This window comes from Hypanus sabinus, chromosome 3 (genome assembly GCF_030144855.1).
Source record: "Hypanus sabinus isolate sHypSab1 chromosome 3, sHypSab1.hap1, whole genome shotgun sequence".
Classification (NCBI taxonomy): domain Eukaryota; kingdom Metazoa; phylum Chordata; class Chondrichthyes; order Myliobatiformes; family Dasyatidae; genus Hypanus; species Hypanus sabinus.
The window spans coordinates 65,537,891-65,552,836 of record NC_082708.1 but is presented as its reverse complement, the minus strand read 5'-3'; the positions used below and the strand labels follow the sequence as shown (position 1 = coordinate 65,552,836).

The 14,946-nt window shown below is 40.2% G+C and overlaps 1 protein-coding gene across 2 annotated transcripts in view; it reads right to left on the bottom strand.

Annotated features, from left to right (window-relative positions):
* LOC132391407 (coiled-coil domain-containing protein 81-like) overlaps positions 1–14,946 on the bottom strand; it is a 90,101-nt gene that overhangs the window by 2,215 nt on the left and 72,940 nt on the right. For both annotated transcript variants that reach the window (XM_059964581.1, XM_059964580.1), the window contains exons 11-14: positions 12,609–12,778; positions 9,522–9,600; positions 5,507–5,730; positions 2,350–2,475 (exon numbers count right to left, since the gene is read on the bottom strand). In XM_059964581.1, coding sequence (XP_059820564.1) covers positions 2,350–2,475; positions 5,507–5,730; positions 9,522–9,600; positions 12,609–12,778 — 599 coding nt within the window. The remainder of the gene's footprint in view (positions 1–2,349; positions 2,476–5,506; positions 5,731–9,521; positions 9,601–12,608; positions 12,779–14,946) is intronic.

The window sequence follows — 14,946 nt, the reverse complement described above, 5'->3', positions numbered from 1 at the left end:
AAGGCCCCTGGCCCGGATGGGATCCCACCGGAAGTCTTCTTCAGAGGCTGACAGAGCTCATTCGGCAGTTCTGGGAGAAGTCTGTGTACCACAGGACTTTAGGGAAGTAAACAACATCCTCTTGTACAAGAACAAGGGCGGGGGGGGGGGAGGCAGGGCATCCTGTGACTACAACAGAGGCATATCTCTCCTGAGCATTGCTGGGAAGATGATCAAGTCAAGTCAATTTTATTGTCATTTCGACCATGTACTGCTGGTACAGCAGCTCAATCATGGCCCGTATCATACTTAACAGGATTACCTCTCACCTCCTTGATGATTTGTCTCAGAGAGCTAGTGTGGGATTTAACAGAGGGACAGTGGACATGATCTTTGCTGTCAGACGGATCCAGGAGAAATGCCAGGAACAGAACCACAATCTCTACATCTTCTTCATGGACCTGACGAAGACATTTGATACCATCAAGTCACACAGGCCTTTGGCGCATCCTACCAAGTTAGCATTGTCAGGTCATTCCACAAAACCAGGGTCATTGAAATTAGCTGCCTCTGACCCCTTCCAAGTAACTAATGGTGTCAAGCAGGGCTGTGTCCTCACACCTACTCTGTTCAGCCTGCTGTTTGCCATGATGCTGTTCTCTGCTCTCTCACAGACTGACAATTCGCTACATGACTGATGGAAGCTTCTTTGATTTGCGAAGGCCAAGACCAAAATGGTGGAAGCAATAGTATGAGTCTTCCTTTTTGCAGATGACTGCACTCTTGCAGCACACAGTGAAAGGGACCTGCAGGAGCTCACTGACTGCCTCGCTGTGGCAGCAAGAAAATTCCGCCTGACCATCAGCCTGCAGAAGACAGAAGTTCTACTTCAGCCTGCACCCCATACCAACCCTGTGGACCACGAATTGAGATTAAAGGCACACTGCTCAACAATGTTGATGCCTTCACCTACCTGGGAAGCTGCCACCACCTCCTGCAGTCTAGAGAGAGAGGTCTCAAATGGACTTGCTGAAGCTGGGGCATCCTTTAGCAGGCTATGGACATGTGTGGGGAGAACTTGGCATCCGGCTTAAGACGAAGATGGTAGTCTACAGAGCAGTCATCCTGACTTCTTTGCTGTATGGCTGTGAGACATGGACCCCATACAGCAGGCACATCAAGATGCTTGACCAGTTCTACCTGCAATGCCTTCGAAAGATGGCATTGGCATCTCGTGACAAGACAGAGTCCTCACCACAAAAGTGCTACAAAGGGCCAGGAGCTCTGGCACTGAGATACTGATCATGAAGACTCAACTTTAGTGGGTTGGACATGTGATCCAGATGGAAGCCAACTGCCTTCCAAAGAGGGTATTCTTCTCCGAGCTGGCACATGGCATCAGAAAGCAGAGAGGCCCCACAAAGCGCTATAAAGAATGTGTGAAAATGTCCTTGAAGGCACACAATATCCCTGTGACTGGTTGGGAGGTCTTGGCCAAAGACCGCATTGCCTGGCACCTGGCAGTCTACAAAGACACCAGCACATTCGACGAGCAGGGGCTGAAGGACTCTGATCAAAAGCACCAGGACTGCAAGCAGAGATGACCCAACCCTTCAATGGCCATATCCTGTCCGATCTGCAAGTGCACCTGCATTTCCCAGTTCAGGCTTCGCTCTCATCAGAGGCATCACTGATGTCATTGTCATTCCTGAAAGACTTTCAAGAAGAAGGTCGGCATACAATGGATAGAATAGGCACTTTGAGCATACAAATTAAGATTCATTGACATGTAAATCTCTCTGATTTTATGGCTTTATCAGGCAAAATATGCAGTTTAAGTGGCGTCCTTCACAGAGATGAGGAAGTACCTATTAAAAATTCCTCTAAAAGCCATGATATTCAGCAATGTAATACACAGAAACAGCATGAATATACTGTATATGTATATTAAATATCCACTTTCAGTTGCAACTTATTAATTCTAGTTGTAAATGTCTTATGTCATTTTAAGGCCTGGTTATTGTTCAATAACCTCTCTAGCACTGAAAATTAAGCGGCAAGCAAGAGCATGGTGTGTTCATCATTTAATCAAAACTTTAAGTGTATTAAAGTGAAGGCCAGAACAAATGAAAACTACAACCTCAAGCTTTGCTCATGCAGTTGAATTCTTTTGATGTTTTTCCATGTTATTCTTCAAAATTTTGAGTCTTAATCCTACTTACTATTAGGAAGCGCAGGCTTTGGTTGAAGCATTAAACACTTATTTAAAGTAATCACTATATTAATTCTACAGATATTGGAATGATTATCAACACTAATAAAACTGAATTACAACATAATTTTATGATTATGCTAGTTTCATCATCTTACTTTGTATGTTGTTTTTGTTCATATTCTTTCAGTCGTTTCATAGTTACATTTTCATCCCAGGCTTCCTCTAAAGTTCTACGCATTCTCTGTAAATTTTCATATCGCTTTTTATGTTCCTCTATTAAGCTGTGAAAAACATTCAAATATGATTAATAACAGAGTGACAATTCATGTTTTCACAGTTTAGATATTTATCAAAAGGAACATAATTAACGTATCTTGTACATGTTGTCCCCAGTTTATGGTAGGTTTCCATTCCTGTGAATTGCTTGATATGTGGTCAGAAATGTGACTGTGAACTGAGTTGCCAGGTGGCAGAAGATCTCTTCAGCCCTGCAGATCCATACCACTGGTCTTCCAACTACTTATTTGTGTGTACGGGCTGTACAGAATATGGGTGTCTGAAAGCTGAGGAGGACCTGTACATGTTCCAATAGTGATTAAACAACCTGTTTTCAGTCATTTTGAATTGTTGATTTATAGATACAGCATGGAACTGGTCCTTTCGGCCTACCCAGATGCTGCCCAGCAACCCACAGATTAAAACTAGCCTAATCAAAGGACAATTTAGAATAACCAACTAACCAGTGGATTGTAGGAGGAAACCAGAGTACCCAGAGAAAACCCTTGTGCTTTATGGAAAAGACATACAAACTTTCTTAAAGAGGACGCCAGAATTGAATTCCAAACTCTGACATCTCGAATGTAATAGCATGTGCTAACCACTATGCTAAGCATATTCAAAAGTACTTCATTGTTACAAATTAATTTGGAACATCCTGAAATCCTGTCTAACCTGTCCAATAGTATACCTCAGACGGACAACAAAAGTTCAGAGTACATACAGTTTATGTCATCATATACAGCCTTGAGATTTGTTTTCTTGCACGCATACACAGTAAATCCAAGAAACTCAATAGAATCAATAAAAGACCGTACCTAACAGGATGAATAAACAAATAAACTGCAAATGATAACAAACTGTGCAAATACTTAACTAAATCAATAAACAAACAAATAAATAAATACACAATAAATGAGATGAAGAGTCCTTGAAAGCAAATCCATAGGTTGTGCGAACAGCTTAGTGAAAGGTTGAGTGATGTTATCCCCTCTGGTTCAAAGCCTGATGGGTAATAACTGTTCCTGAACCTGGTGGTGTGGGTCCCACAGCTCCTGTACCTTCTTTATGATGACAGCAGTGAGAAAAGAGCATGGCCTTGGGGTACTTGATGATGGATGCTGCTTTCCCATGACAGCACTCTGTGTAGATGCACTCAATGGTGGGCTGACTTTACCCATGATGGACTGGGCCGAATCCAGTACTTTTTGTAGGATTTTCTATTCAAGAGCATTGGTGTTTCCATACCAAGCCACAATGTTATGCTGAATCTTCACAAACTTCTAAGGAAGTAGAGGTGTGTCATGCTTTCTTATAATCTGGGCTCAGAGCAGTTCTGAAATGATAACACTGAGGAATCTAAAGTTGCTGATTCTTTCCACTTCTGATCCCCTGATGAGGACTGGTTCAGGAACCTCCTGTTTCCTCCTCCTGAAGTCAATAATCAGCTCCTTGATCTTGCTGTCATTGAGCGAGAGGTTGCTGTGGTGGCACCACTTAGCCAGATTTTCCATCTCTGTCCTATATGCCGATTCATCACCACATTTGATTCAGCCAATGACAGTAGTGTGATTGGCAGAGTTAAATATGACATTGGAGCTGTGCTTAACCCCACAATACAGAGTATACTATAAGAATATAGTATAGCAAAGTGAGCAGAGCACACAACCTTGTGGTGTACATGTGCTGTTGGAGATTATGGAGGAGATGTTGTTGCCAGTCTGAACTGTCGGGGGTCTGCCAGTGAGGAAATCGAGGATCCAATTCTTTGAAATTTAGATTGCATATTTGTGACTCGTACACAAATGTTTATTTGATCAATCTAAAAGTCATTGTCGTGAAGTGATGACATGTGAGCAATATAGAGCTGTCGTAATGTTCAAGTAATTCCAATCAGTAAAATGAGAGTTCATGTAAAATAGAAGTTCATCATGTTACATGATTTTAAAGTAATATTCTAATCCACTCTTCCCCACCTCATCCTTTTTAAAGCCTTTGGTACTCAACTACTTTAGATCTTACAGTTGCAAACAAAAATGCAGTGTTTGAGAGTGATTTAAGTTTGAGACAATTTCATAACCTTAGCTCAACCATCAATTGAACAACTGAAGGAATACTGAAATTTTTATTTCATTTCTTCCCCCAAAAGATACAAATACCCAAAAGAAATGCCCATTTTCACCTGTAATCACAGATAGTTTGTGAGGATATTTCCTAATAAGCATTAACCATGTCCTCATTGTTATTAGCTGTGTTTAAAGCAAATGCTAATATTATGATTTTATCTCCTCATTTTGACCAAATTTTACATTAGTTAATTACATTTTTACATCCCCCATTAATGCTGTTTCTGATCACTATTATAAGTAGTTTTCAATATTTTGTCCTGCACTAAAAAAAAACATGAACATGATAATGTTCCAGATAAGATGGTATGCCTGTGAGGCTAGGCATAGCTCAAATACCATCTATAAATTTACTGGTGATACAACCATTGTTGGTAGAATCTCAGGTAGAGATGAGAGGGCATACAGGAACGAGATATGCCAACTAGTGGAGTGGTGCCACAGCAACAACCTGGCACTCAACAACAAGACAAAAGAACTGATTATGAACTTCAGGAAGGGTAAGACAAAGGAACAGATACCAATCCTCATAGAGGGATCCGAAGTGAAGAGAGTGAGCAGTTTCAAGTTCCTGGGTGTCAAGATCTCTGAGGGCCTAACCTGATCCCAACATATCAATACAGTTATAAAGAAGGCAAGACAGTGACTATACTTCATTAGGAATTTGAAGAGATTTGGTATGTCAGCAAATACACTCAAACACTTCTATAGATGTACCATGGAGAGCATTCTGACTGTCTGGAATGGGGGGGGGGGGAGGGGCTGTTTCACAGGACCAAAAGAAGCTGCAGAGGGTTGAAAATTTAGTCAGCTCCATCTTGGGTACTAGCCTACAAAGCACCTAGTACATCTTCAAGGAGCAGGTCACAAAACAGCAAAAGTTCAGTCTGAGAAGTATGCCTTCACTTACCCTTTTTTGCTTCTCTCCAGCATTTCCAACTCAGTTTTCTGCTCATAGATTTGATTCAGAATAGCATCTCTCTTACGATCAGCTGCAGCCTGAATCTGCTCCTTACAAAGTTTACGTGCTGCTTGTTTTTGTTCTTCTGACTTCCCAGGTAACTCAGAACAACCAAAGATTGGCCCAGAAGAATCTGGGACAAATGCTGGCAACTGACGTGGTTTCTCTTTTCTCTATAGATAGATTAGAAATTACATAGAGACAGAGTAAAACAACATGGAAGCAGGCCCTTTAGCCCAACGTCCTTGCCAAGCTAGCCAACTTGACACGTTTGGCCCATATCCATCTAGACCCCTCCTTTTCATGGACCTATCCAAATGTCTTTTAAATGTTATTATTGGACCTCCATCAACCACTTCCTCGGACAGTTTCATTCCATATCCCTGCTACTCTCTGCATGAGGAAGTTGCTTCTCAGATTCCTTTTAAAAATTCTCATCTCTTGATATAAATCTATGGACTCTCATTTTTAGTTTCCCTTTCCTAGAGAAATGACTATGTACAGTACTGTGCAAAAGTCTTATACACTTACAGTATATATAACTAGGGTGCCTAAGACTTCTGCACAGTGTTGTAGTCATTTTACGTATTGCGCTGTATTGCTGGCACAAGAAGCAACAAATTTAATGACATGTGTGAGTGAAGATAAACCTGATTCTACACTTCTGTACATTCACCCCCCAATCTCCCACGTTCCAAGAAATAAAGTCCTACCCTGCCCAATCCTGCTATTACTCAAGCACTCAAGTCTTGTCAACATCATATATTTGTGAATGAGTTTATTTTTGCTATTTTATTTGATGTATAATGACAGGCAGGTTTCAGATCAAGCTGTCCATACAACATGAAGCTGATTGGATGACTCCACTAATATTGCTGGTTGGTCCTCACCAGCAATTCTGCAGCCTGGTGCCCCTCTATCACTGCTGCAGACCAATGCCCTGCCAGTGCCCTTCCAACTGGCTAATGTGCTTTCACCAATCAGTTGGTGCTTATCCACCAATGCTGTTGGGTGCCCCTCTGCTGATGCCCACATCTGAGTGGGTAGCTTCCTTGCCTCTATCTTTATGGGTATAGCATGAGCAGATATACCTACATTTGGAGTCTCTTCCTCCACTTCCATAAGCAGTCTTCTTCCTCTGACCTCAATATGGTGCCTCCTTTTCCTTAATGCCAATGACTAGCCTCCATTGACCTTCTACTCTCAACAGCTGGCTACATCTCCGAGGCAACTAGCCAATGGCTCAATTCTAGTGCTCATCCAGATCATCAGCTCAAATGTCCCTGTGCCTAGCCTAGCCTCAGGAGAGGAGTCCTTATTGAGCTTGGTAACTTGCACATGGAGAGACATGGATGGCTCTAATGCATTAAAACTGTCATTAATTGTTCACTATTCCTGGAAAATTTTCTGAAGCTATCCAACTACTCATGGACAAGAGCAGAAAGTTTTTGCAGCATTATTAAACAACATTTGAATACTCTGTTTCCTGCATATTTTTGACAGACTTGTTTGATCGCTGTTGTTCATGGCTAATAAATGCATTCCAAACTTCATAGAATGATGACATTTTATACTAATTTGGGAGAAAAAGTAATCCTTCTTCTCCATTCACATTACTTTTTTCAAGTCCTGTGGACTAAAATTTTTTACTTTTTGTCCCCTTTTTTTTCACCCCATGTGTAAAATATGTTTTTAAAATAGAAAATCCTCCATTGGTGCAAAAGGACACAATGTGAATAAAAATTCATAAATCTAACTTTAATCAGGATACCTCCTAGGCATCATGGGGTTTAAAGCAACTTCTTTAAGGTAAGTGAATTGGCTGTAATTATTAAAATAACATAAGGAATTATCAGGTAAAATTGACTTCTACCATTTCATATTTCTTCTGTTATGTTAAGCTTTTTATAAAATGTACATTTTGATTATGTTTTACCTTTATCAAATTCCTTAGGGTTCTTATAGCAGTGGGTAGTAATGGGTACAAGCTCCCAAAGGTGTACATCTCAGATAGCCTCTGACAACTGTCTAGTTCCTGGCCTTCATGTGTGGCTTGGCTACTAAGACTGGTAAAATAGTTTCTACTGACAGGAGCAGGGGCAAAGGCAAGTTACTGGTGCCTTAAAACCAGTCGCTTCAGGCAGATGGGGCTTGTTAGCTCATCTAGAAGAGGGAAAACTCGATCTCAAACCTTCTATGCCTTTCAGCTATACCCTCTCATGGGGGGGGGGGTTCGGGGAGGGGGTGTTGAGGAGTAAACCCAGAGGGCAAATGCCAGAGCTTGAGTTCTTGGGGTAGTCCTAGGTTGAGTTCAATGATAACTTGCAACTCCCGTGAAGCTGCTGCCAAGATATATCAATCTCTGTCATTCCTTTAGATTCATCAGATGTGTGGAGGGGGGAGCTTGCTACATGGGCAACAACTTGTTCTCTGTATTGTACTGCTCAAGACTTGTGTATCACAAAGACAGCTAGGACGCAAATTCTATAGTTGACCCTGATTGATGGAGGCTTCATTCACATTTATCAAGAACAATAGTCAACTTGGCAAAAGAACACTTCAGCTTTTGGTAATCAATAATAGAATCAAAATATTTCCCGCACTTCAGCCCTCACCCCATCCTCCTGTCACAACAACAGGGACCCTGTTCCCCTTGTCCTCACCTACCACCTCACCAGCCTCCGGATCCAGTATATTATCCTCCACAACTTCCGCCACCTTCAACAGGACCCCACCACTAAGCACATCTTTCCCTCTCTACCCCTCTCTGCTTTTCGCAGGGATCGTTCCCTCCACGACTGTCTGGTCCACACGTCTCTCCCCACAGATCTCCCACCTGGTGCTTATCCCTGCAAGTTTAAGTGCTACACTGTCCCTACACCTCCTCCCTTACCACCATTCAGGGCCCCAAACAGTCCTTCCAGGTGAGGCAACACTTCACTTGTGAGAGTCTGTTGGGGTAATCTATTGCATCCGGTGCTCCTGGTGTGGCCTCCTCTACATTGGCAAGACCTGACGCAGATTGGGGGACCACTTTGTTGAGCACCTCCGCTCCATCCGCCTCAACAGACAGTATCTCCTGGTTGCCACCCACTTCAACTTTGCTTCACATTCCCATTCGGATATGTCCATACATGGTCTCCTCTACTGCCATGATGAGGCCAAACTCAGGTTGGAGCAGCAACATCTCATATACCGTCTGGATAGTCTCCAGCTCCTTGGTATGAACATCGAATTCTCCAACTTCCAGTAATTCCCTCCCTCTCCCTTCCACCATCCCACTTTCACTCTATCTCCTCTTCATGCTGCCTATCATCTCTCTCATGATTCTGCCTTCTTCTGCTACCAATAGTGCTTTCCCCTTACATTCCTTCTTCACTTCACCGGCCTATCCCATCCTTGCTCCCCTCCACCATCCCTTGATCTTTCCTCTGATTGGTTTTTCACCTGGCACTTTCCACCCTCCCCCACCTTCTTTACAGGGCCCCTTCCCCCTCCTTCTTCAGTCCTGATGAAAGGTCTCGGCCCGAAACGTTGACTGCTCATTTCTACGAATGCTGCCCGACCTGCTGAGTTCATCCAGCTTGTTTGTACGTGTTAATAATAGAATCAAATAGTCTAATTGAGGTATCACATGACCCAGCAAATATGTTTGTCAAGATGGTTTATATTTTTGCAATAATGCTGATAATAACTTTACTTATTGGAGGAACATCAATATTGTAAAATTTACATCCTGATCATGATTTTACTTTTATATATTGTCTTACCAGGACAAATAAAATTATTGTGAAAAAAGCTTTCAAAACAGTTCAAGAAATCCTGCAGCAACAACATTCTTAAGAGGGGTGGTATAATTTTCAAAGAACTAATCCACAGAAGTTGCTGTATTACTTCCTCTATCTTTTTGTACATAAACAGCAGTTTTTACAGTTGCCCTACATTTGAATGCACATTTCTTTACCTGTATATCCAATGCAGTTTTGTAGGCTTCTTTTTGTTCCTGCTTCTCTTTTAGATACATCTCTCTCTGGATAGCAAGACTGTAAAACAAAAGCTATTCCTTGGAAAACATACTTGGGCATTTTTAATGAAGACAATAATAGCTTTTCTATATTTGCAGGATAGTTTACATAACAATAAGATAGCATTACTGAGTACCTTGAAGCAATAAAATATTTCCAGATGTTTTACAAAAGAACAACCATCACACACAACTTGAGAAAATTTATGAAAAATGAATAGAGATGCAAGTTTAATTAGGTAGAGGTAGGGGGAGATGAAGAATGGAGAAGTTTTAGGAGTAAAATTCAGGAGGGTTTGAATATAATGAATAAAAGCCCTGGTGAAGAAGGGATGGTTGTAGCTAGATGGATGTGCAAGCTGGATAAAGACAATAGCTAGTGGAGAGCACAAAAAGGAGAACAAGGCAAGATTACATAGGGGTTTGCAGAGGAGATTATGAATGTGAATTTTCAGATCAATATTTTGGGTGCAGGGGCCAGTAAAGAATAGAAATGTTAAGTGACATGACCTTTGTAAAATCTAAAGAGAGATACATTATCTGTCAAAACATTGCGGTTGGTTTTAGAGCAGAAATAAATAAGTGAAGTCAACATTTTACCTGGGGGTCTCAGTAATTGTCACCACTGTATAAAATATTTTGAAATTACATTTTTAATCATTTCTTTATTTTTGTCTCACTTTTTGTTTCTTCAAACTTTTTCCAGGGTTATCATCTAAACATCTCGTAGAGTATTTCTAGATTATATCTTTTCTCTATATTCATTTTTGGGATGTGAGCATTGTCAACATTTATTGCCCATCCCTACTTGCCCTGAAAAGTGATGGTGAAATGCTTGTTTGATCCACTACAATTCTTTTATTGAAAATGACATTTAATGTTTCAAAGAAAGGAAAAGAGAATGGGCATTTATCTAAATATATCCCTTTCAAGATATCTCCAAGCAAATTAAACACAAAGGACTACTTTTGTAGCTTGGTCACTTTGTGGTAAATGCAGGAGCAAATCTGCTGACGGCAAGGCTCCCACAAACAGCAATGTCCAAATAATCTGCTTCTAGCACTGTTGAGTAACAGAAAAATATTTTACAATTTAGTTTCATGGTACTTTTTGAAATATCCACACATGTAAGCAAATGCAGCATCTTGATGCAATGTCAAATATAAAAGCAGCAATTTCACAGTGCCACCCTTCCTCAGAATGGGTAACACTCAGGCCTGATCTTTGTACTCAAGCCTCTGCAGTGGGATGTGAACCCAACATATTCTGATTTAAGAGCCAAGCCAACTGAGCCATAGAGTTGGTTCATGTAAGAGACAAAAGAAAATAAATAATAACACTTTGAAAACTAACTTTGAGAGCCTATTGCCCAAAATAAAAGACTGATTGAAAAAAGACGGTCATTTAAAATGTGAATTCTCATTTGTGATGCCAGGTCTTTGGGTGTCCTCAACATTAACATTGTTTCAAATTATATCCAGCAAGAAGACATTCTGCTGATACAATCTATTCCCCTCATCACACATATGATAGATCAGGACTCAATATTCAACACAAGTTGAAGAGCAAAGATAAAAAGTCGATATGGACTGGGTGGAGGCTGTCTAATGTTCTTCACTACAAGTGGATTGGGAAGCATCACCACTGACCAGTTGTCTGATATTTGAAGGATGTAGCTTCAAGACTGCTAAGTGCAAGAGAGCTAACAAGAGACAAAAATGAATTTTACAGCACCCCGAACAATCGGCATCTGTCCTTGAACTGTTGGTAGGACTCATGACCACTGAGTCATTGTGTTTATTCATTCCAGAATCTGCCAAATCTTCAACCAAGCTATTTAAATATAGTCATAACTTTACAATATACCCAAAATGTGAAAAATTGCCCAAGAATCTGCTTCTTGCAAATAACAAATCAAAGCCAACCCAACTAATCTGAGCTTTGCTAATATGTGCTTAGTCAACAGCAGTGCTGAAAAATGGCACCAACAATGTCATCAAGTCACTTGTTCTTACCTTGAGCCTGTTTGCTGATGCTGTTTTTCAATTTATCTCAGGACAGCATTACATGGCTGCTGTCATCCAGACTGCATGATAAAAATGGTCTAATGGAAAGTACTCCACTGACTGGAGTCATAGACACTGCATAAAAGACTTGTGGTTGTTGGAGTCCATTCACCAATCACAGGACTTCAACTGATAATTCTGTGGTATATAACCACTATCAGATGTTTTCTCAATGACTCTCCCTCTCTTATAAGTTCAAGAGTGGGAATGCTCATTTATGATTCCATAGCACATATTCTACTCCGTTGTCACTCTCTCTGGAGATGAACCATTTCACGTCTGAGGTACTACATTTAGCCAGTGTATTAATATAGCATCACACAGGCTGTTGGCAATGACCATTTCCAATGGACAGAAACTAATCACTGTGCTTTGATTTACAATGGTATTCCCATCACTCAATCCACTCAATTAACACCCTGAGAGTCATTGTTGACAAGGAATTGATCTGGGCAAGCCACTGACCTAATCAGGGAAAGTACATTCTATCAGAATAAAAGTCATCCACATGCTTTCTGACTCTCTATGTTTTCATTGTTTCCTCTACCAGCCCCGCTTTGCAGCCTGTATAATCTGCGAAGTGCAACTCACCAAGGCTTTGTCAGTTCTCAAATGCATCAGTCCAAAGAATGTAAAAATAATTGGAATTTCACTATTTGTAATTTTCCCTCAAGGTAGAAAATCATTCTGAATTAGAAATATCCTTCCACGCTTTCCTCAAGTCAACACCTTGACACTCTAATTCAACTATGGGAGTCTCCCCACTAAAAGGACTGAAGTGGTCAAAGGAGACAGTTCACCACAATCTTTTGAAGAACATTCAGTTATGAGCATCAAAATTTGATCTTGCTACATCAATAAATAAAATATGCTTGTCTCCTAATGCCTTTAGGATTATTTTATATACGTTATAAATACTGCCTTTATTCCAGTATTCCAAGAATGAATTGAAAACACATACTCTTCAGCTAACTGTACTTGCTCTAATCGATCCAGAAAATCTTCATCTTGTTTTTTTCTGTTCTGTCTTTGTTGTTTCTCTTCCATCTGTTTCATCAAGCACTGTGCATACTGCTGTTGCTTCAGAATGACTGGTGGTGTCAAGAGTCTCCTTTGGAATATATATCCATTCTAAAAGGAAATCACAAACATTACGTCAAGACAGATATGCATAAAATTCTCAAACTTTCATTAGGAAATTGTACCATGCAAGTCACCCCCACCACATTTAATGCATATGGTTACATAATCATATAAATCTGATTTGTTACCTAATGGCAAAATTTGATCCGAGCATTATAATTTATAACATATAATTAACTCATAATAAATAAAATAGTACATCTTATTGAAAGTAATTAATAATGCATGAACTAATGTGATCCCCAGAACATGGTTCTTCCATGTAAAAAAGCATCCCCAGTAATTTTTATTTTTTAATAAATTGTTGCTGTCCTTATCCCCTGTGTACTGATTTGAGGCAGATGTTTAATGATTGAATGGTTCCAATTAATACCAGAGAATGTATACAATATACAACCTGGAATTCTTACTCTTCACAGACATCCTAGATAGAAGAAAAGCCCCAAAGAATGAATGACAGGAAAAAACACAAGAACCCTAAAGCCCCCTCCCCCCTCTCTCACACACAAGCATCAGCAAGCAACATTAACCCTTCCCACTTATTCTAGCAGAAAGCATAAGCATTACCACAACCTACCTACCATGCAAGCAACAGCAAAGTCCCATAGGGAAACCATGTATGAAATGGAGTTTAAATTTGATGTATTAAATGGAGTTCACAAATCTGTGGTTCTGAAGTCACAGAGGCTGGGACCACACATGATCACTCAGCATGATTGTGGGAAGTTGGTCTGGGGCTTTATCCTAGGAAACTATGTCACAGGCTGCCTTTTTAAGTTCTATTTTTGTTCTTTGTCTCCCTTGTATAAAATCAACATTCAAAAAAACTATTAATATTTTTATCTGTTTTAAAGACTTCTGGTTGTGCAAGATTTTATTCACAGAACAAGCATTTACTAAAATATATATACAGTTAAAGCTCAGTTTGTAAAGTAATCTGTACTTATAGCATTATAATGTGAACCTGCAGCTTTTGAATTCATTTGTCAATTTCACAAGGATATGTTCCACATGCTGAGAATGCCTTAAGTGCTTTCAATATGAATGGGGGCAATGTATAGAGTTCTCTAGGTCTTCACAACTCCAGTAAAAAAAATCTATAGGGTTGTGCAAACTAACCAGCAATTGTTAAATAGATTTCTGATGGGGTCAAACAGAAAATTATGTTTTTAAATTGCACCTCACTCTAATGTATCTACATAGTCATACATCACCAAAACTGGTCCTTTGACCCACCTCATCCATGCTGACCTTTATGCTCACCTGCACTAATTCCGTTTGCCCACATTAGGACACTGTCCTTCTATGCCTCACTATTTAAACATGTGTCTAGAAGTCTGGTAAGTATAGTAATTGCATCTGATTCTACTACATTCTGGAGGAGTGGGGAGCGGGGAGCGGGGAATGTAGGCTGACAGCACTTAGACTTGTACGATGGAGCAAGTAGAGAGATGGGATTACGCTGGAGAGTGCCAAGGAAATTCACTAGATTATGGTCTGGATTGGAGAATGATGGGGGATTGGATAGGATCGGAGTGTTTTCCCTGAACTTAAGGAGTCTGAGGACAGACCTGATAAAGCTATATAAAATTATGAGAGGCATAGAAAGGGTAGGTAGTCAGTCTTTTATTCAAGATAAAAATGTCAAATCCTTTATGGTGAGGAAGGGTAAACTTAAAGATTTATGAGACTTCTTTTTTACTCAGATTGGTGGAAGCAGATATGATGCAATGTTTAAGAGGATTTAGTGAGGCACATGAGCATGCAGAGAACGGATAGATATAGACCACACAGAGGCAGGAGATTTAGTTTAAATTGGCATCATGCTCAGCTCAGACATCATGGACCAAAAGACCTGTTCTAATGCTGTATGTTCTAAGTTCGCTGCAAGGCAATGTATTCCACATAACAACCACTCTCTGTGTAGAAGACCTACCCCAAGATCACTTTTAAAACTCCTATGTTTCTCTTTAAAATTAAGCTCATTTGTTCTGATATGCCTACTATTGGGGAAAATAATTGATGATCAACCTATCTATACTTATATAATCTTGTATACTTTTTTCAAGTCACCCCTCAGCCTCCTTCACTCCAGGAAAAACAAACCCAGTCTTATTCAATCTCTTCACATAACTAAAGTCCTCTAATTTTGACAA